Source organism: Cebus imitator, unplaced genomic scaffold (genome assembly GCF_001604975.1).
Source record: "Cebus imitator isolate Cc_AM_T3 unplaced genomic scaffold, Cebus_imitator-1.0 Scaffold33, whole genome shotgun sequence".
Taxonomy (NCBI): Eukaryota; Metazoa; Chordata; class Mammalia; order Primates; family Cebidae; genus Cebus; species Cebus imitator.
This window is the reverse complement of record NW_016107348.1, coordinates 4,731,287-4,755,186: the sequence shown is the minus strand read 5'-3', so window position 1 is coordinate 4,755,186 and position 23,900 is coordinate 4,731,287. Positions and strand designations below refer to the sequence as shown.

The 23,900-nt window shown below is 40.9% G+C and overlaps 1 protein-coding gene across 3 annotated transcripts in view; it reads right to left on the bottom strand.

The window, feature by feature from the left end:
- The window catches only part of RGL1 (ral guanine nucleotide dissociation stimulator like 1), a 288,449-nt gene that overhangs the window by 106,622 nt on the left and 157,927 nt on the right, over positions 1–23,900 (bottom strand). Inside the window, exons 1-2 of one of the 3 annotated variants that reach the window (XM_017524380.2) lie at positions 14,166–14,394; positions 13,008–13,118 (exon numbers count right to left, since the gene is read on the bottom strand). The exons of 1 other annotated variant lie outside the window; for it this stretch is intronic. In XM_017524380.2, the coding sequence (XP_017379869.1) occupies positions 13,008–13,118; positions 14,166–14,192 (138 nt within the window). In that variant the 5' untranslated portion in view covers positions 14,193–14,394. Of the gene's footprint in view, positions 1–13,007; positions 13,119–14,165; positions 14,395–23,900 lie in introns of those variants that run through there. One more of the 3 variants, XM_017524379.2, reaches the window with a different exon arrangement.

Here is a 23,900-nt window from a genome sequence, read left to right as displayed (position 1 = left end):
ACGGATTAGGCCCGGCGTGGTGGTTCACGCCTGTAATTCTAGCACTTTGGGAGGCCGAGGCAGGTGGATCACCTGAGGTCAGGTGTTCAACACCAGCCTGACCAACATGGAGAACCTCCATCTCTACTAAAAATACAAAATTAGCCAGGTGTGGTGGCACATGCCTGTAATCCCAGCTACTTTGGAGGCTAAGGCAGGAGAATCACTTGAACACAGAAGGCAGAGGTTGCGGTGAACCGAGATTGCGGCATTGCACTCTAAGCCTGGGCAATAAGAGCAAAACTCTGTCTCAAAAAGAAAAAAAAGAAGAAGAAGAAGAAGTATATGGATTAACTCTAAATTCCAAGTCATCCCATCTATAAAGGTTACCATCATACCTAAGTCATTTTTCATATAATCATGAAATGTGCAGGTCAAGTAATGATGACAAAGATGAGGCAAAAGCATCTGTTTCTTTTTTTATTGTATCAGTAGTTGGAGTATAAAATACAAGTTCAATTTAGCTGCTTCCATGTTTCCTTTTGTTTCAAAAAATTGAATTTACAATATTACCAAATACCAAAAAAGTCACTAAAGATACATGTTCTATAACAAAGATAAGGCCAAACAATTTATAAGATGCTCACCAAGTACTAAGACACCATCCCAGCTTACAGGAATATGATGATTAATTAAATATGGCCCCCTCCCCTTGAAACACTGAAATGAATAGGGTAAAGAGAAACACTTTTTAAAAATGGTATGATAAGCGCTGTAATACAGCTTTTGGTAAAATGCTAAGGAAACTCAGATAAAAAGATAGTTAATCCAAAAGAGAGGTCAGGAAAAGTAGAAGAGTAAAGATGACATTTGAGCTGCAACTTGAAAGGTAAGTAAGATTCATCAGTCAACCAGTGAACCGAAAAGCAGAGTAGACAGATACAAAGCCATTGCAGTGACACAATGACAACAGAGCTGCACATAAATTGAAGTTCACTATGGCTGACGAAACCGAGAACTCCAGATTCTCTACTAAGAATAGGACCAGTTCTTTTCACGGAGACAGAACCACAGAGGTTATGTCTGGAGGTCCCGATGGAAGGAAACCTTTTAAACCATCTTTTGCCGCTGAGAAGAGGATCACCATCCCCGCAGCTGTAACAAGCTGCATAATAAATAGTGAGTTCAGGTTGGGGCCGGGCACTGAAATCAGAGCTGCTATCATCAGCACTTTTTATCCCAGTCATGTAAAGTTTTACAAGCCTGTATCCCTCAAGCAGACATCTCATTTGTGGATTGTCTAGATCAACATTGAATAGGAAGTCATTTCTGTAAAGAATATCATAATCCTCCAACTCTAACCCAAGAATGTTCATGAAGAAACACTTAAATCAACTTTAGGTCCCTGAGAAACACTTCTGTGGGAACAAAACAGCAGCAGGTCCTTCCAGGACACTCTTAACAGTATGTGGTCTGAAAGCTGGTTCCTGAGGCTCAACTGGTCACAGTATTATTGCTTTGCACAAAAATAAGTGTTATCCGCGTGCCTTGAGTCGGTATACAAAGAGTCCCTTCTCCTCTAGCACCACACACAGAGTCAGTAGATTCAGGAGAATTCAGTGTTTGTCAGTAACACTTAGGTAAATCACTTATTAAGCATCTTTGTACGAGAGATTTAATTTTCAGTTACAGCTCTGAGTACAGGGGTCATTTAGTTCCATAAGTCAGCTGAGTACAGGCACAAAAGAACACAGAATGAATGATGGGGTTCAAGTATCTTGAGAGAGAAGGACAAGATCTTTCGATGCTCGGGGGATCCCATATGAATAGAACGAAGGTCAGATTTGTGTCCGAGCAGCCAAAGACCCTGGGATCTATTTTTAAGTCAGAAGAAGAACAGGAAGGAACAGGAACAAAAAAAAAGGAACTCACACAAGAGAAATGGAAAGCAAGAAGGAAGCAGCTATAATCAGCAAAGGGAAAGACAGTGAGAAAAATAGATTTTTAAAACTCTGTTCCTAATAGGGAGGCCAGGAACACTGCTGGAAACCACTCAAAGAGAGAAGAAAACATAGAAAGCAGCAACAGGACTACTCAAAGGAAGTATTTCAAATGCCTACATTTTATGAGGGTCAGTGTTGGTCAGTTGGTAACATTCTTGCCTCTGGCATTAGGTCATGAGTTCAAGTCCTACATCAGGATTGGGCTTCAGACCAAAAGTTAATTTTCCAGCACCTCTGCAAGGCTGGAAGCAGTTTCCATTCCTTGGTGCATTAGCTTTACCACCCTTCTCACAGCAATTAAGAGTACCAGAAAGAAAAAGAAGAATACAAGAACAAATAGAACATTTTCATACACAAGATGTCCACTGCATTTGACTTAAGAATCCTGTGAGTCTGGGGTATTCTTTCCCATGGCCAATCTACAGAAGCCTTCCTGTCTGCATTCTCAATGCACCTGGAATCCCAGTGAGGACACGTTGGAAGCAGAGGAAGCACTACTCCTTGCTGAACGTTACCTCTCGTTAGGTAATCAGCAAGTGGGAAGAAAAGAGAGTGGACACGATTGCCTCTGGAATGAGGGAAGAAAGGCAAGACTAATGAGAAGCACTTAGGTGGTGAGTAGAGAGAAAAAAAGGGCCCATCAAGCACTTCGGTGTGAGTAGAGAAAAAAAAAAAAAGAAAGGCCTCTAGATTAGACAGTAAGAACCTCCTTATATTTGCATAACAACTTACATATTAAAAAGTACTTTTATTGACACTAACTCGTGATCCTCACAAAACTCATAGGCAGAGTAAAAACAGATATTATTTGGCCATTTCATAGGTGAGGAAATGGAAGATTCAGCAAGTTACAACCTCACAAGCAATTCAGCTCATTCCTGGCTTGAGGATCAGGCATTGTATTAGCTAATCAACATGTAGCACAGTAAGAAATGTTACCTTTCTTACTGTGCGTGTAGCTTAGTCTAAGACTTGAAAATGATGGTGCAAGAACAAGTTGCTAACATCCTAAATTATGTCCTATTAAGAAAGATTAGCATAATGCTTACCAAGCAGTTTTTAGAAAAATTATTTCCTACCTTCTGATTTTTCTGCCAGAAATGGCAAAACAAAAGACAGAATATGGCCCACTGTTAAGTAATAAAATATTTTTAAAACACAAAAATAATACAAACAAATTGAAGGAATTTCAAATGCAAAATGTTGGAGCCCAAGGAATAATTATTCAAGGAGCCAGACAGAGAAAATACAAGAGACGTTACTTCTAATATACAAGGATTACTAAATGCTGTCATGATTGTTCCTGCCTCTCAAATGTGCAGACTGAGAGGGGGATACCAATGACACGTCTTAAAACCTTGCTAATACTGTTTCTCAAGCAATCTGGAGTTACATATAACCTCAAGCTTCAGGGGGCCCACATAAGAAAGCCACCCACGTCTCTCCCAGGTTCCACGACAGGGTTCGAGAGGGCCCTGTCAGTGGGGTGCTGATGAGCGCCTTACCACTCAGTTAGTGAGTGCACCCCATATCCTAGGCACCGTGCCAAGCACCTTACATACATAGCTCATTTACTCCTCACAGTCATTCCATCAGGAAGGCACTGCTATTCTCTTTACAGGCAAGGAGCTCAGGCCTAGACAGGCTAAGTAACTTCACAGCTCAGGCTTGTATAGCTCACATGTGGCAGAGGTGAGTTTTGCATCCAAGTCTGTCTGGCTCTAAAGCACAGGTTCTTGACCACTGCACTAAGCTACCTCCCTAGACCAGGGCTCCTGCTGAACACACCTCTGAAAAGGAACAGCAGCCAGGAGGTGCCAGTGTCTGCGAAGTCCCCAACTAGGCTAATTCCCCAGCCAGGCCTTGATGGAACTGGGCCCTAAAATCATTTTTAAATCAGATGTGTTTATTGTGTCATGTCTTTAGAAGGAGCCAACCTTTGGACAGAAAGTGGCAAGTCTTTCTCCCTGTGCTTCACAAACTAATCAAATGCTTCACTCACCTGAGTTTTCTATTTAGAAGTATCAGTTATCTCAATACACAATTTCAAGTATTGCAGTTTAATTTTTTTTTGAGATGGAGTCTCGCTCTGTTGCCCAGGCTAGAGTGCAGGGGCACCATCTCTGCTCACTGCAACCTCCGCCTCCCAGGTTCAGGCTAATCTCCTGCCTTAGCCTCCCCAGCAGCTGGGATTACAGGCTCTTGCCACCATGCCTGGCTAAGTTTTGTATTTTTAGTAGAGACAGAGGTTTTCACCATGTTGGCCAGGCTGATCTTGAACTCCTGACCTCAAGTGATCCACCCACCTGGGCCTCCCAGAGTGCTGGGATTATAGGCGTGAGCCACCATGGCCCAGCGAAGTACTACAATTTTAATTGGAAAAGTCATGACTATAAAGCATTTTATTTTTAGCCAACGTCTAATCCAGTTTCAGTTATTTTTACCTACATACTTAAATGTTCTTTTCTTAGGTAAATATTGTCCACAGACTAGCTCTAACACCAGTAGTAACAGAAGTTATAGGCATAAGAACAGCATATAACTATGGAAGAATTGCTAGCAAGAGGGTTGTGGAGCGATTCAGTTGATGCAACTGACCAAAGACATCCTACCCTAGAAGAAAAGGTTTGCTTTTTGACTTCAAATTGTCTTCAGAATTAAGAAACTGGAAATACTCAACCTTGGCTTCATTTTTACAAAAGATGAAAATGAGTATTTAAATCAGCAGGAAACAAGCGGAAAAAAAGTTGAATTGCTGAATTCTTTGCAGGAAAGGAAAATATAAAAATCTTCTGGGGGAGTTTACATAGGATTAGATTAACTGTGTTGAAACAAATTCAAATGAATGGACCACAGATGGCATGAGCAATTAAATGCGAGAAAATGTAGGGTAATGAGTCTGTGCGAGTTAAAAAAAGATCTAGAACCACCAACAACTCCCTACCCCACCGCAACCACCACCACTGTTATCTTCAGAAGTCACACATGCTGCATAATTTAAAGGAGAAGGTGGCTTTGAGGAAACAGGCCAGCCAGGGGCCCAAAGCATTGGGGAAAATGGGCAGTCACATCGGTGGAAAGGCACAGGTATTTCTACAATGATAAGACAAAAGGATCGGTGGGAAATGACATGATTCTCTCTCTGTCTCTGTACAAGACTGACTGAGCTTCCTACAAGGTGGTGTCTTCTACCAAATGTTGTAAGCTTGTTCTACTTTTAGCCCTTTCTTTCTTCCTCTGTTTTTATTCTTTTTTTAAACTAAAAGCAGTTCTCAGAGTAAAGTCAAACAATCTCAATAATGACACAATTAAAGGAAACCAAGCAAAACGTGACAAAGTCAAGCTTTGATCAATCATGTAGAAGAGGCCATGAGTGTCTTTATAAAGATGAACCAAATCCTAAAAAAATAAAATGTGAAAAGAGATTGTAATATATAGGCTGTGTGTGTATTTGAGCGAGAGAGTGAGACTGAGAGGTAGTAGCAATAAACGAAGGAAGCACTGGATCTTACTACAATTTTTCTTTTATACAAGGAGTGAGAATTAGCAATCAGAGTGAGCCTTCAAGAGCAGTAATGTCAGCAGCTAGGACAAAAAGTATCACAACGAATTTACAGGCACTGTGTAGGAAGATGGAAAAAGATCAGGACACCTAACCATAAAATTTCTTGTGTCCCTAACAACTCAATTGTAAGTTTAACTGCTGTTTTCTAAAACACAACTCTCTAATCATAGTCCTGCGGGTTCCATATTTATTCACACTCCATGGGCTGCAGATTCAATTTGGTTTGTAGGGAAACAGAAGACTTTAAAAAAAGAAAGGAAGAAAGAAAAAGAAACCACAAGCTCTGCAAAGTTCTCTGGAATCTAAGAAGTCAAGCAGTGCTTTCTGCCTTGTTCATGGTGAGCCTAAACTGAGATTTCGTCTCTAGACAGGACACATCAGGCATGCCTGGACCCGGTCTTTCTGCCGAGCCTTCTGCGAGGAACGCAGGCGTTTGCTGGTGTATATGGAGGAAGGCTGACCTGAAGTCTCCCCAGCACATGTCACCCAGTGAGAAGAGGATAACACTGACTCCAGAAAGCCTTTTGCTGACCTGCTCTTTGAAACCAGTGTGCCGGACAGGATTCCTCGCCCTGCGCCCCGCCTACACTCATCCCCACCAACCTTGTCCACTCTGCCGCCACAGCTTTAGTCAGGCTCTCATCCCTCTTTCTTGACCTCATTACCACTAAAAAAAAGCCTCCTCCGGGGTCCCCATGCTCCAGTCTGGCTCCCTTCCATGCATCTCCCCTGCAGCTGTCAGTCATTATTCTAAAATGCAAATCTGACCACACCACTCTGCTTAAAACTCTTCCATGACTATGCTAACATTAAAGATAAAGCAGATGCCATAGCTTAGCACTCCAGGTTCTCCACGACGTGACTCATGCCTTTCTCTCCAGCCCCCTTTCCTGCCACTTTCCCATCAGGTTCCCTTACCTCTTCCCCAGGCTCAGCCTCACATGGGAAGCCTCATTTCAGGCCTCCATGCCTTCCCAGAGGCTGTGATCTCTGGTTGGAATGCTGGCCCCCAGGGCCCTAGCCCTTATTTAACTCCTACTCATCTGTCACTTCTCTACTGATGGGCCCTCTCCTCTGTGCAGCCTTCCTGGACTGCCTACCTGTCACTCCCACTTGATTTAAATGCCCCTGATTCTGGGCTCCCCTAGCAATGGTCACACTTACCACAACATATTGTAATTGGTTTAACTTTGTCTCCCTCAAGTTCCTCTAGAACAAGGAGTATTTTACTTTGCATTCTCAAGATTTAACATGGTGTCTGACATAAAGTAGCTTTTGATAATAAGTGAATAGTATGAAAGAGAGGTTAGCAGGCTCAAATACAAATGACAGAATCATACACAAATACGCAACAGCAGTGAGAGGGTTCACACTGGATGTGTTTACTAGCAAATGACCCAGAAACTGCCAAAGTCTCCAAAGAACTCCACATCAACTCTGTGGAGATGGCCACACCCGTGGGCAAATCAGACACAGAGCTGAGCTCTGGTGGAATGAGGCAACGCTTCTTGTCTTCCCCCATCTAACCAATACTTTTCTTGCTCTGTTTATAGAAATTAATGTTTTATGTAAAAAGTATATGATGGTACAAATTAGAATGTTTTCCTATGTAGCGTATTTCTGCATATCTTAACATAAAACATGTAAGACACTCAAAAGATTCTAATTATTTAGAAGGGGGAAGCTTAAAGAGATGTGTATACTCTGGACAAAGGAAACTAAAACGAGTAGGATTGGGCAGTGACAAATTCCAGCTAAGTTCTAAAGTGAAAAGGCACAGTATTTACCTTATTTCCCTCATTTTCTTTCTAACAGTAAAACTCCAAGAAACTTTTTCTTTATAATTTCACGGAAATAAGATAAAATATGTTCATAAAATTGTTTTAACATAATATACACTTTTAAGTATTAAGGAATGAATGTGCCTCTTATGTTTATGCCATTACGTATCTGCTGGGAGTGGATATGTATTCTGAACTCAGTTGGGTATTCCCTGGATTGGTGAACTGTAATGGATATTCTTGATTCCATGTCACATATTCCTAACACAGATCCCAATAGATTTTGAAGGCAGCAAAAGGATCCAATGTAATAATATCTCAGGCAATTCAAATTACTATATTTTCTTGATTGGTAGAGGCTACCCTATTATTAGATTAATTCTTTTAAAAACACATTTCTAAGGTCAAAATTTTAAAAAACCAGTTGGCTCATCTACAGATGACTGCTAAATTTTGAAATCGACTTTCTAAAGCCTAAATTAAACATTCCAATAGACACATATAATGCAACCCGAGGGCCTGTTCTCCTAGATGAAAAAAGGATGACCAACTGTAAACTAAAGGCTCCTCTAGGGCCTATCTCCTGACGGTTCTAAAATGCCACTCCTGCACTTTCCAACCACACATAATTGTAATGCTAGCCAACACTTTTTAACTCATGCATTGCCGTTCTTCCTTGAACATTCAGCAGCAAGAGAAGTACAACTGGACCTCTTAGTTTTGAAAGGCACTGGGGAATGTTCGTTAAAATGAATCATTGATACCTTTGTGCCCTGCTTTGTTCCAGAAAGGGTGTAAGACAGCTATAATCATTGTCTAATTGATTTTTCTTGCTCCCATGCCCCTCTCTTCTTCTCTGCAAGTGAACATCCTCATGTAGACTTTGTTTTAAATGAGAAGCAACCACGCATTCATACTTATAAAGATAATATCAGTCCCCCAAAGAAGGATGAGGCATGATCTATTCATTCAACAAACATGTATTGAGTTTCTGCCAACTAGATGGCCATGGTTGCAAGCTTACAGTCTAACGGGAGATAACAAAGAAGTAGACAGGCAATTACAACAGAGGGAGGTAAATGCACGACCAGGAGGCAAAGAACGCCTCTGGAGCACGGAGAAGAGACGCCTCATTCAGAGCTGGGAGATTAGACAAGGTTCCCAGAAGTGAAATTAGCTGAAAACTCCAGGAACTGTATGCCATTTGAAGGCAACATGGATAGCAACAATACGGAAATGCCAGGCAGTCAACCCAAATCAAACATGCAAGTGAGAGTCAACTTCTCAATCCAGATGTGACAAATGGTTATCTTACCACTGTACCAGCATAACCCACGAGTGGCCGCCATTTCCCCAAATGCCACACTCTATTACCTAATGTTTCTAGTTTCTTTTATTCCTACATATATTCAACTTTCTCCATTCTATTTCACTCTCTTTACCAGCCTCCCAGCTAGCTCGCATTTCAACTCGGCCCCACAAACATTTATCAAGAGGCTATGTGGGAAACTGTGTGACAAATACTGGACACAGGGCAGAAAGGCCCCAGTGCCCTATCACAAGGACTGCGTGACCACGGAAGTACAGGACTGAGAAGAGCCACGTGACTAACCACTGACCATTCCACTGCCCACAGATTTTGCAGAGGTGACCTAGCACTCATGATCCTGCATGTAAAACAAATATCTGCACTCGGAACTTATCTTAGGCTTGACATATTTTTTGGACCCTGATGAGTCTGTCATATTCTGAAGACAGCAGCATGAACTCTTGACACCAAAGCCCTTCCCTAACAGTTGAATTCTTTTACTGTGTCCCTTTGAGTATTCATCCTGAAATGCTACACTTCCTGCTTCCAGAGGATACTGATATTTTCTTAACTCATTTCTACATTATCTACATTGTCCATATATAACCACAACACTGGGACCAAAGACAAATAACAAGTTTTGACCCTTTGCTCTTCCAAAAATCGCAAGATAAGTGAATGTCTGGGTGAAATTACTTCTTTTCTCAAGAGATGGAGTCTCACTCTGTCACCTAGGCTGGAGTGCAGTGGCGTAATCATGGTTCACTGCAGCCTTGATCACCCCAGCGCACACGATACTCCCACCTCAGCCTCCCAAGGAGCTGGGACTACAGGTACATGCCACCACACTCAGCTCATTTTTTAACTTTATTTTTATTTTTTAGTAGAGATGGGGTCTTGCTATGTTGCCCAGGCTGGTCTGAAACTCCTGGCCTCAAGCAATTAGCCTGCCTTGGCCTCCCAAAGTTCTGGGATTATAGGAATGAGCCACTGTGCCAGGCCCAAAATTGCTCTTTAATGTCTCTTCCAGTTCTAAGATTTTTGTAATTTTGTGACATAATTGAAGTCATTTTTCTTTGAGAATTATAGGTGGGTAAAATTATCCCAGCCTAAGATGTTATCGTAAAGGGAAAATAGGTCAGCATTTCAATAACATTTGGTTTTTCAAGGTTGCCAACAGAACCTCACTCTCAGTGGGCAAGGATGCAGCTGCATGTATAAGTAAACTGGGCCTGGGACATACTTGGTTGTAGTTTTCCAACCAACCACAGAGTTTTACTTCAAAAGATCAACTGAACACAAAATTTAACAGACAAAATGAAGAGAATGACCTAAATGTTTTGGACTATATTATACTTCACATGTGAGGAGCTGCAATTATTTTGTTGTCCTCCCCAAAATTGAATCTTAATTATGTTTTGAGATCTGAGTATTAGAAAATACAAAAATTATGTTCCATCTTTTAGGCATTTGGAATAAGCATCACAGACACATAACAAAGCTATGCCCACCCTCATGTGCTGCATAACCTCATACGGATCTTCGTATCTTCAACGTGCCCTGTTTTCAACCTCCAAAGTGAGTTTATCAATGGGATACATAGCTTCACAACAAATACCTCAATTTGCAGCTCAAGTTATCATTCTAGACATGAAGAAAGCCACATCTCTCAGGTCTTGCAACATCTAGGGAAAAGCACACCCAAAGCACCCTCAGTCTTTTGAGCCAATGCTCTTTTCTACTACTATGGAAACAGCCTTAAGGTCCCAGGAAATTCGTCACAACAGGAGCTAACCATCTGGGTTTGAATCTGGTGTTTACCACTTCATAGCTGTGTGACCCTGGCAAGCAATTTAACCTCTCTGGGCATTAGTTTCCTCATGTTAAAGAGAGAGAGAAACAGACAGACAGATAGACAGAATCATAACAGTACCTTCCTCAGAAGGCTGTTGTCATACTGCAGTAATTTCCTCACCTGACCTCATTCTCTAGTAACTCTGAAACTAGTTACTTTGAAGAATTTTGAAAGGGTTACCGGACTACAGGAAAACAAACATGGGGAAGCCACTCGGTTCTAAAGAGAAAGGTTTTGTAATTGCTATGGCTCAATGGGTTGAGTCACCTTTAATTAAGTCTGGAATTTTCAAGGACAAAAACAGAACTTCCCAACAGGACACCTAAGACAAGAAAACATATAGATGAGAGCTGGAGAGCCCCTAGGAACTTCCAGTTAAGGAGCAGGCTGGTAGCAGTAAATCACACTTTATTGAAATGGGGGCAAGGGGAATGGATTCCTCCATCAACTAGAACCAATCTTTCCACATCATCCTCCTCAATATTTCACATCTGCTATTGAATCCAGGGTGAACCAACTCTAAACTCTGTATAAATTTGAGAACACTGGGAAAAGGGAGAGAGAAGAAAACAAGTGAAGTCCAGAGAAGAGAACAGTCAGTGGGGATTACCAAATACCTCTGAGCGTCGAAATACATGATGGTTTGTAGATGTGGGGCCTATAGCATGAATCCTTCCATTTCCCATGACTTACTCATCACTAGTATGTGGCTAAAAACTAAAATAGGCACCCAAGCAATACAGTTTCATTAGGAAGGGAAGAATAACCTGATACCAAAAAAATGCAATAACCCTTTTGAAGACAACTGGTTCAGAAGTTGTGAATCATTCTAAAATAGCTAGAGGCCAAACCACATGGACGCCACATTTAAATAAAATACATACAACCACCAAAACAAAGTGGTGACTTGTCAGAAGTCTAGTTCTGCTTTCCCTGTCCAGGTCTGCTGGTGATGTACGTACTTAATTTTAAAATCATATTCTGAGGAAGGTAGGTACTTGGTAACTGAAGACCTCTAGTTCTCACTGGAAGGCTCCTGTCTTTTCAGACCACACCTGCAGATGTCATTAAGAGTGTACGGCCTTCATGGGTGATGCCTCGGCCCAAAGTACAGTAGCAGGAAAGGCCTGCACTGAAGCAGCTGGGGAAGCCTGAGGCAGTGGATGCCTGTGTCGGCAGAGGAAGTGACTGCTGCCAGCCATCCGCCATCGTCCTGCCTTAAATTCCCGGGAGTCACAAGTCGCACATTACCTCTAGTCCTAACACGAGGTCCTATGCAATTTTGTGCCCGTTCCCTCTTCACACTCCACCTCTGAACGCTGCTCAAAATATTCTGAGTTTTTGGAGACTCGAAGCCGGTAAAGATGGGATTCAAGCGCATAAATCTTTATCACTCTCAAGCCCATCAGCCAGAATAAGGCCAGCCAGGTGAAATCACACTCCATCCCCTCTATTCAGCCAACCATTATTTTTCCTCTCAAGGCTTTTTGGGTCGCCTGTCACTGCTTGGTCTGAGAATTACTTCTCTTTCCAGATCAAGAATCCCTTCGTTCTTCCATGTTTGACATTTGCTCATGCAGTGATCCTGTTGCCAAGCTTTCTATTTCTCACATTTGCTTTATGTAGGATGTGTTGAAAGATCTACTAGGTTATACCTAAAAACTTGCATGACCTGACGTAATATTTTAGAATCTCAGTGGAAAAGAGTCTGTTTACAGAAGCAGCATTTTTCCAAAGGCCCACTACTCTACACACACAGTCATGGCCACTAAGCATCCATTAGTCTCCTCCCAAGGTATAGAAAAGAGATCACAATAGGAAATCTGCCACCCCTCAAAGGAAGCAGACTTGGAATGGTCTGTCTCCTGAGCCTTCTGGGTACCTCCTAGAGCTACAGGAGCAAGGCAGACACTGACAGCATCAACAGGGAGAGGGCAGAGAGAGACAAGGGTGCCTTTTGGGCAAAGTTGCTTATGGCTGTTGTCTAAGAGAATGCCGCTCTCTGGGCCTGTATTCTGTGTGTCATTTTCTGCCACTCCACCCCCAATCTATTTGCCAAAGACCTCAAGATGAATCTAAGAGGTTCTGAATTATTGACAAACCTAGGGAAGATGCTTTTGAAAATATTAAATACAAAAAGAGACCTGTTCAGCTAGTGCAAACACTTGGTCATTAGCATTTTCTAAGGCCAAAAGAGGAAGAAAAAAAAAAAAAAGCCAGGAAAAAGAAAAAAAAAAAAGAAAAAAAAAAAAAAAAAAAAAAAAAAAAAAAAAAAAAAAAAAAAAAAAAAAAAAAAAAAAAAAGCCTCCCTCTGTTAAATAATAATGATATTCACAGAACAACAGACACTGAAATTCCAAGGTTCAGCGTCTTGCCAGCTTTACTCACCCCCAGCCATCTTGCNAAAAGAGGAAGAAAAAAAAAAAAAAAGCCTGCCTCTGTTAAATAATAATGATATTCACAGAACAACAGACACTGAAATTCCAAGGTTCAGCGTCTTGCCAGCTTTACTCACCCCCAGCCATCTTGCTCCTTTATTGGCAGCCTGTTGAATCTGGACTCTTTTGAGGGTGACATGGTAAACAGCTCCTTCCTCTACCTCTTCACCCCAGTCCTGAATCGAGCTCTGCCAAGGATGGGATAAAGAGAAAGAAAAAGAGTATTTTTTTTTTTTTTTTTTGATAGTCTCACTCTGTTTCCCAGGCCGGAGGGGAGTGGCATGTTCTCAGCTCACTGCCACCTCCGCCTCCTGGATTCAAGTGATTTTTTTGCCTCTCTGCTAACCACAATCTATCCCAGCTGCTTTGCTGCTTACAACAGCACTCAGGGCACAAGATGGGCTGTTCAAAATATTACAATCCGAGCAATGCACAACACATTTTGATAGAGGGAATGCTGAGATTTTCTTGGCTTGTAGCCCCTTCCTGTGGTATCAGGATCCCTGGACTTTTCCATTTAGTTATTTTTCCTAGACTTGCTCACATAAATAGTTTGTTTGAAGTCTTTCTTTTTCTTCATAAAGAAACTGTAGTTTAGTCCTGATTTACTTGTCCTCTTAAGTGAAAGGAAAAATAATTCTTTTGGAAAAAAAAAAAGTTTGTACTTTTTAAAGTGGCTCAGTCATTGAACAAACCAGATTTTAAACTCAGACACAAACAACTGTTTAAAATGCCAAGAGTCCTCACTCCTTTGGAAGTGGTTGCTTGTATTTTTCTCCTCATTGTTCTGGAGCCCACAAAGTTAGCGGGGGTGGAAAGTTTTTATTTCCGTAAAATAATCTGGCAAGTGCAGAAAAAGAAACACATCATCAGGCAGCTTCTACTAAACTCTGGGCAACGACCCCCTGGATTTCTATGTCCCCAGCTAAACCTGAGGTTTGTGTTAAAAAGCCGCTGGGACGCAGAAGCGCTCCGCGGTTCACCTAGACTAACAGTTCTTTTTCCTTCAAAGTTCTCCCCTTCTGACATGCATCTGCCCCAGACACACCACAGGCAATTTGCTGAGAAAAGGGAGAAGACACGCAGAGAGAGAGGAATACAAAGCGGAGGGAGAGAGCTTTAGCTCACAAGTATGGAATCGGATCACTCCAAGGGAGTCCAAAACACGCCCAGCGAAAGCGGGAGAAGATTCCCCACCAGAGAAGCCTCGGGAGAAGGCAGAGAGCTCTCGTTACCATTTTAGCTTGCCAAAGCAATTTCATTCTCAGTTTTCTCTCCGGTGCGCGAACGCTGCATGGTGCGCCCTGCTCGGAGGCCAACGCGGTGTCTGCCGGGCTCAGCCCCGCGGCGCCTCGCCCGGGTGCGGGTCCCCGAGCGGCCGCCGCGCAGACACGCGCCGCGCTGCCCCCGCCGCCGCTGGTGCGCGCGACTCGGCCACAAAGGGAGCGCGGCGAGCGAGCGAGCGAGGAGACTCCTCCCCACGCCACTCCGTGATGTAAGGCTTTCCTGTTTGTGCTTGTGAGCACGCTCTCCCTTTCTTCAGTCCCATGGATAAAGTTAGCAGGAAAGCGTCTCTCCAGCTCTGAAGGTGATTGGGAAACAACACTTTCAAGTTTATCAGGTTTTCCTGACGGTCACCAGGTGCCAAAATAGAACTGAGTGCGTGATGGAGGATCGGTGTGTGCCTTCTTCGTTCGCTAAAACAATGGAAGGAGAAAGTCCGAAAAACTTCCATTATCGGCCTATTATCTGTTTGGATTTTAGAATAAGGAAGTCAGAATGACCCCAGGGAGAGCCCTAATACTAGAAGCCAGGAAGTTTTTCATTACGACAAAGGATAAGGTCAGAGAACACTAGGGTATTCCAAAACCGTGCCCAGGGGCTCTACCCTTTCCTGCATCGGCGGTGGACTTCTTTTCACCACCCATTATGATAAGGCTCAATTATCCAGTAACTGGCCATTGTGAATGGGAAGGGAACAAAGCCGGGTAAGGCTTTGCTGGGACTGACAGTGTCCTGGAGGTTTTGTGAGTCTTTGTGAGTAGCCACCATGGGTTGAGCTGTCTGTACTGTAGGGACACTGTGGGATCACAGCCACAGGGAAAAGCTCCTCATCAGAAGACTACCAGCAGGAATTTTATCACAATGGAAAGATCTGCTATAGGGATAAAAGATTATTACATTTTTTAGATCCAGTTTTAATAAGTCAACAGCAAGAGATACCAGATGATAATGCAGTTAAGCTTGGCACCTGCCAGAATTCCATGCCAGTTGCAAACACCTTTAGGGCTCATGTCTTTCATACCATTCACCCCAAATGAATTTAATCACCTTCAATAAAAAAAAAAAAATAGGTCTCCCACTAATTGCCATACTAAAGCATAGGCCTGGGCTTCAGTTAATAGTAAATATATGATGAGCTTAAAATTTAGAAGATCAAGTGTACCGATGTTCCCAGGAGGACAGAATAAATGACAGCAAGGGCGCATTAAGGAAAAACAAAAGGATCTGTGGACACTTGAGAACATCGTCAAGTCACTTAGCCAGGTTATCCTCATATAACCAGAACCTACAGGGCACGGTGACTATATCGAGAGGAGATGGCCTGTTAGCAAGCTGAAGTGGTTGTTCTATAACTTAAAAAACAAACAAAAAACAATAGACTAAATCCTTCTGTGATGATCAGGACAGAATGTCGCTGGGAACCACAGGAAAATCGTGTGGAGGCCCTACCTCCCTGCTTGTTAAGCCATCCTTAGGACCCCAGGCCCACCGCTCGAGGACTTCTTAGGTGATCGTGGAGACAACAAAACGCAGCTGAGAACAGTTAAGCAACCTGTAAGATTAATTTCACCACTACTTTAACCTGATTTTTGGCTACACATTTGGCAATAACTGAAATGTTTCCGTTTCAGGGATATTAAGCAGTTTCTTCAACTTCAGTCTCCCAGGAAACCTTCCTGGGCAGAGCAGCTTATAATTCACAAGGCCCCACTTGGGTTTCGGATCTACTAACCCTTCTCTGTACTCCACCAGTTCCCTGGCTGGCCACTTACTGTGTAAAGGGAAAAGAATTGGCTTCGAGGCAAATGGATCCAGCTTCACAGCCAGCCTTGCAGTGAGGGAACCTGAATGCTACTACCCTGAGCCTTAATTTCCTCATCTGTAAAATGGGACAAACATCTACCTGAAAGGGTTTGAAAGAGGATCAAATGAAATAATGCATGCAAATCATAAGCACATGGTAAATAAGCCAAAAAAGTTCCACTGCCTCCTTATTGTACTTTCTCCCAAACCATATTTATCCATACTCACTGAAAAGCATGTTATGTATGCAATACTAGGAAATCTGAAATGATGTCTTCTCATGGAATTACTTTAACATTTCAGAGAGGCTTTCCAAGAATATTTGTATTTACACCTGATAATATGTGTTGCAGTTTACAATTATTTTATATTCATTTAAAAATATTTCATCAGTAGACAGTTCAGTCCATATTACCTTACTACCTATACCTTTGGGTTAAAGTATTCCTGGTCAATATGTGAGCAGACAAACCAGTAAGCCATTTATAACTCAGTTAGTGTTTATTTACCACATTCGCCTTCCCTTGACCTAATAGAGTCCTGAGAGGATAGGCCAAGTTTTGTCAAAAGGAGATCAGGAATGTTTTATAGTTCTTAGAGAGCAAGACTTGCATCTCTTTGGTTCCATTTATTCCAAGGTACTCTATTCTTTGTGATACTATTGTAAATGGGATTGATTTGTAAATTTCATTTTTAGATCATTTGTTGTTAGTATATAGAAACACATTAATGTTTCTTTTACAATTTACTGAATTTGTTTATTTATAGTTTTTTTGCTGATACACATAAATAGCTATCCCTTGTTTATGAATTGAAAGATTTAATATGTTAAAATGTCCATGTTACCCAAAACTTTCTGCATATTCAATGCAATCCCTCCCCAAATCCCAAGTGTATTTTTAACAGAAATAGCAAATATAATCTTTAATATGTAACTACAAAGGATCCTGAATAATCAAAGCAATCTTGAAAAAGAAGAATAAAGCTGGAGATCTCATGCTTCCTGAATTGAAAACATATTACAAAGCTACAGTAATCAAAACTTTATGGTACTGACATAAAGACAGACACATAGACCAATGGAACAGAACAGAAAGCCCAGAAATAAACCCAAGCATATGCGGTCAATTGATCTTCAATAAAGGTGCCACGATACACAACAAGGAAAAGACAGGCTCTTCAACAAATGATACTGGGAAAACATTTGCACAAAAACTAGATCACATGCAAAAGAATGAAATTGGAACTTTATTTTGCACCATACACAAAAATCAATTCAAAATCGATTTCAGACTTAAACATAAGAACTGGAACTATACAACTCCTTAAAGAAAATTACAAATTACAAGAGTTTGGTTTGTTTGACCCTCCTAATATTATGTTGAAATTTGATCCCCAGTGTTGGAGGTAGGGCCTAATGGAAGGTGTTTGGATCATGGAGGCAAATTCCCCATGAATGGCTTGGTGCCATCCTACAAGGTATTGTGTGAGTTCTCACTTCATTAGTTCCAGTAAGTGCTTATTGTTAAAAAGGAGTATGGCCCCCATCTCTCTCTTGCCTCCTCTTTCACCACATGATCTCTGCACATGCTGGCTCACCTTACCCTTCTGCCATGAACTCAAGCAGCTTGAGGCCCTCACCGGATACAGATGTTGGTGCCATGCTTCTTGTACAGCTTGCAGAACCATGAGCCAAAAAAACTTCTTTTCTTTATAAGTTACCTCCTCTCACGTATCCCTTTATAGCAACACACAAAAAACTTAAATAAAAATATAGGGGGAAAGCTTCATGATATTGGACTTGGCAATGATTTATTGGATCTCACACCAAAAGCACAGGCAAGAAAATTAAAAATAGAGAAGTGGAACTACATCAAACTAAAAAGCTTCTGTGCTGCAAATGAAACAATCAAGAGTGAATGAACAACCTCTGGAATAGGAGAAAATATTTGCAAATCATGTATCTAATAATGGGTTAATACCCACAATATTTTAAGAGCTTCTACAACTAAATAGAAAAACATAACCTCAATTTAAAAATGGGCAAAACACCTGAATAGACATTTTTCCAAAGAAGACATACAAATGACCAACACATACATGAGAAGGTGCTCAACATCACTAGTCACCAGGAAAATGCAAACCAAAACTGTAATGAGACATAACCTCATACCCGTTAAGGTGGCTATTACTAATAAAATAAAGTAAAATAAAAACTAAAGTGTTGGTGAGAATGGGGAGCAATTGAAACCCTGGTGCACTGTTGGTAGGAATGCAAAACAGTGAAACCACTATGGAAGACAGTATGGAGATTCCTCAAAAAATTAAAGATAGAACTGCCATATCGTCCAGCAATCTCAATTCTAGGTATTCACCCAAAATAATTTAAATCAAGATCTCAAAGCAATACTTGCACTTCCATGTTCATTGCAGCATTATTCACAATAGCCAAGATGTGGAAGCAACCTAAATGTCCATCAACAGATGAATGGATAAAGAAAATGTATTATTAAGTAATAAAATGGAAGAAAATCCTGTCATATGCAACAACATGGATGAATCTTAAGGACATTACGCTAAGTAATCTAAGCCACTTACAGAAGGACAAATACTACATGATCCCACTTATATGAGATATCTGAAATAGCCACACTCTTAGAAGCAGAAAGTAGAACGGTGATTGCCTGGGGCTAGAGAAGGAGGGAGGTGGGGAATTGCTGTTCAGTGTATATAGAGTTTCAGTTATTCAAGATGAATAAGTTCTAGAGATCTGTATATTGTGCTTATAGTTAACAATAATGTAGGTACACACAAAAATCAGTTAAGAGGGGAGAAAGATCTATATTTAAGCATGAGTATGTTGCTAGGAATAGTTTTGTGTTGCCATATTTGGTGGGCACTGACAGTAACAACAGAAAAATTCTAGCATTTAAGAGGAAAGAGGTATGGAAGAGCACCAAACTAGGGAGGAAAAATTTTTCTTGCTTTACAGTTTACCAGAGCCAATAAATAAAGAGCAAATGCAAACAGCTGGTGTGCCAATTCTTTCTGTCTAGAAATGGAAGTATATAATATATATACCCCATTCATTCATTTATTTATGTATTCATTGGTCTCTATGACACCACATTTTTCTACATTTTATTCTACCTCTCTGTCTGCAAGACGAAGTAAAAAATACAAAAATTATGACAGACTGTACTTATGTAGGGTGACACGGAGTGATATTTATGTGTCTAAGTAAATGATGGGATATTTGGCATATGAGTTTAAATTCCAGCTCTAGATCACTTGCCAACCAGAAGTCTGACCCTCACTTCTCACAGCCTTATTTTCCTCGTTTGTCTCTTGTCATGCTTATCATGAGGATTAAATGAGATATACTACATAAAGTATCTGATAGAGTGCTTGCAACATAAGAAGCATTGAATAAAAATGTATCTCTTCTCCCTACTCTCACACCATTTCCCTTTAATGTAATTTTGTATTTGTTTACTGCTTTTGGTTTGTAATCTGAGTGTTCTTTATACTTTTGCCTCGGTAAGAGATTACATTGCATAACAGAAAAGGACAGTGAAAATATAATAGACGTTGTACTTGGACATAAGTATGTAATAAAAACTTGGCTTACAAACGATGTATCTGATAAGTGGTTACTATCCAAAATATATAAGAAATGCATACAACTCAATAGCAAACTAACCAACCTGACTTAAAAAATGGAACAGAGGACCTGAACAGTGTTCCAAAGAAGACCTACAAATGACCAACAGGTGTATGAAAAGATGCTTAGTATCACTAATCATCAGGAAAATGCAACAAAACCACAATGCGATATCACCTCATACCTGTGGGGATGGCTATTATTAAAAAACAAACGACAAGTGTTGGTGAGGATGCAGACAAAAGGGAACGCTGGTACGCTGTTGGGGAAGTAAATTGGTATAGCCACTATGGAAAACAGTATGGTGATTCCAAAAAAATTAAAACTAGAACTACCATATGATCCAGCAATCCCAGTTCTGGGTATGTATTCAAAAGAATTTAAATCAGTATCTCAAAGAGATATCTGCACTCCCATATTGATTACAGCATTATTCACAATAGTCAAAATATTATGGATGCAATGGAGTATTATTCAACCTTAAAAACAGGAGGAAATCCTATCATCTGTGGCTACATAAATGGACCTGAAATAAACCAAACACAGAAAGACAAATACTGTATGGTCTCATATGTGGAATCTAAAATAGTCAAACTCATAGAAACAGAGTAGAATGGTGATGCCAGGGTGAGGGTGAGGGATTGGGAGAAATGTGGTGGTTACAGTCAAAGGGTACAAAGTTTCAATGATACAAGATGAATACCTTCTAGAGATCTACCACAGGTCTACAACACAGTGCCTCATAGCTACCAGTACTGTATTATATACTCAACATTTTCTGAGAGGGTACATATTGTGTTAAATGTTCTTCACACACAGGCACACACACACGTGCGCACACACACACATGCACACACACACAAATAAGAATATGATAATAATAATAAAGGAGGAAGCTTTGGGAAGTGATGAATATGTCTGTGGCTTGGATCGTGATGGAGGTTTCATGGGAGTATACTTATCCCCAAACTCATCAAGTTGTATGCATTAAATATGTACAGCATTTTACATCTCAGTCATACTTCAGTAAAGTTGTTTAAAGCAAAACTTGCCTTGAAGATGGCAATATCAACATAAAATGGTAAGAAATGAGAAGGCCTTGACTTCGTCATCCTCAATCTCAATGCTGCACTATAATGTCCTACTCTCAGCTAGTCCTACTGTCCTATGCCCAGTCCTACACTCAGGAAAGCATTCCTGAGAGGGCAATAATAATAATAATAACCATGCCAAGAAAAATAAATAAGTGAGAGGGCAGGATTTCCATTCCACACCTTAGTACTACTGAGTACCAATTGCCTCTACTTACCTATAACCACTACCTAAGCAGACTAATGTGAATCTTCTCCCACTCACTGGTAGTGGACTTTTGAATAAAACTGATAATCTCCCTTTTGCAATATTTTACTCATAAACTATAATAAACATTATAGATCCATAAAAATTTTGGAGGAGGACCTAAGCAAATAAACCTGGTCCTTCTTGATTCCTTCCTCCAACAATATGAAAGCATTGTCAAAACACAAACTATTTAATTCTTCCAATATCCCTATGAAATGCTTCTCCCTATTCTTCAGGCTTGCAAGCTGAGTTGCTTACCAATCAACTTTCCATGCTCAGCTTTCCAGTCTAACCTGGGCATCCTGCTATGGTTGTTTCTAGCTATGATAACTGGGGTTTCACCTGCTTTTTGCTTGAACTTTCAACCTCGCTTTGCTAAGGGTGAAGAGCCAGGCATGTTTGGTTAAAGATGACTAGTCCTCTGAACACACCGTAACCAGTAGGCAATTGCTTCCATTTTCTGAGGGACCAAGCTGATTTTATTAGTTATCACAGATGTACTATAAGATATGAGTTAAAAATCCTCAATGTTCTGTTATTATATTTTTATATTTAGGCAAGCAAATTACAAGCCCACTTTAGGCAGATGTATTACAACTAAAGAAGAGGCTGCCCTAGGGTATAGAAAATGAAGACAGAAGAAGCATAAGCAAATAGCACTCAACAGATGGCAGGCCAAAGGCAGAGAGCTCCACGATGGCAAACATTTTTCAACCAATAGTTCACCAATTGTTGGCAATTATTCTTAATTGTTGATGATGCTCTCCTGAGGAGGAAGCTGGATACTGAAATACTATTTGTAACTTGGGCTAATGAGCATTATTACGTCATCTAATTATAGATTTCTGTAAAAGAAAAAAGAACAGCCAGCCAGAATTTTGTTCACATGGTTGCAAAGATCAAAACATATAACCACCAGCTCAGAAATAATGTCAGGTGGTGTGATATATAATAAAACACCTGCAGAATGGGAGATGGGTGACCTGATGCCATGGAGGCTTTGACCAAGATTGAGGAAGGAGTTACTGGGCAATTAGCCAAATCACATCTTTTTGTGGGACTGAAGGAATCTCCTTTTTCATAATAGTGGTATTGAAATGGTACTGAAAACCAAAATAAACTAGAACTTCTATAACAAAGTAGCTAAGAGTGAAGGCTCTGCAGTTAGAGACAACTAGATTTAAGTCCTAAACCCACCACTTCTCTCTGAGGCAAGGTCTTTAACCCCTCTAAGCCTATTTTTAAGAGAATACGGATACAGGCCGGGCACAGTGGCTCGTGCCTGTAATACCAGCATTTTGGGAGGCTGAAGTGGACGGATCAACTGAGGCCAAGATTTCAAGACCAGCCTGGGCAACATGGTGAAACCCCCATCTTTACTAAAAATACAAAAAACAGGTGGAGATGGTGGTGGTGCCCACCTGTAGTCCCAGCTACTCTGGAGGGAGGCTGAGGCAGGAGAATTGCTTGAACCTGGGAGGTGGAGGTTGCAGTGAGCCAAGATCGCACCACGGCACTCCAGCCTGGCAACAGAGTGAGACTCCATCTCAAAAAAAATAATAATAATAGGGATACAAACACCTTCCTCATTGGCTTATAGTAGGGATTAATTGAGATAATACACATCATGCCTTTCGCACAGTACCCAGCAACATCCATAATGTTTTCTATTATTTAGACACTAGATACTAGACTATAGATACTAGATAATGTTGTCTATTATCATCATTATCATTATCTATTACAACTACATGTTAGGTCAATGAATTGCAAAAGCTTAGGAGGCTATGTTAAAAATTAGGCCCATATTTTGAGTAGCTCAAGATTTTTTAGCTTAAAGCCAAACATCATGATACAGAGATCACAGCAAGAGCTATAAGCCCCACAAACTGTCCAGTCAATGAGCAACACTGAGTTGCTATACAACATAGAAAAACACCATGCTTGATTTTCTTGCCCACTTCAATTTATCCTCCACACAGCGATCACAGTGATTTCTTGAAAACCCCATACTGTCCTTTCCTTTTCTTAAATCCCTCCAGGGGCTCCTCATTGCTGAGAGTAAAAGCCTAAAGCCTTTTCATATTTCATAGGGCCTCGCCCAGGTTGGCCCCTGCCTACTGCTACAGCTTCCTTCCACTTCTCTACCTGTGCTCTCTGGGCTCCAGCCACCCAAGTCTTCTTTCAATGTCTTGAACATATCTGGCGCCCTCACTTCACAGAGCCTTTGCTCATGTGTTTCTTCATCTTTGGGACATCCTTCTCTGTTCTTCTCTCCCATCTCAGATAAATACCCCTATTATGTGCTCTCTCATGGTACCATATTTCTCTCTTTGTAGCTCTATCACAGTTGTAATGTTACACTTAATTGTGTGATTATTTGATGAATGTCTGTTTCTCCCATTAGACTGTAAACTCTTTCAAGGCATGGGTAATGTCAGTTTTTTCTCTTGACTGCGCCTGCACATAGCATATGCTTAATAAATAATTTGATATAGATAGATACCATGCTATAAATTCAGTAAATGTGGCTGGGCATGGTGACTCATGCCTGTAATCCCAGCAATTTGGGAGGCTGAGGCAGGAGGATCACTTGAGCCCACAATCTCAATACCAGCCTGGACAACACAGCAAGACTCTGTCTCAAAAAAAAAAAAAAAAAATCAGCAAGTGCTTAGTAATTATAATTGAATGACATAAATAAATCTTAGATATTGGCTGTACCTTAAAGTTGCTTGTACCCTAAAAGCAGATAAAAGGCATAAAGAAAATGACTACATCATAGGTGTAGGCAAGGGCTTCATGACCAAAACACCAAAAGCATTGACAACAAAAGCCAAAATAGACAAATGGGACCTAATCAAACTCCACAGCTTCT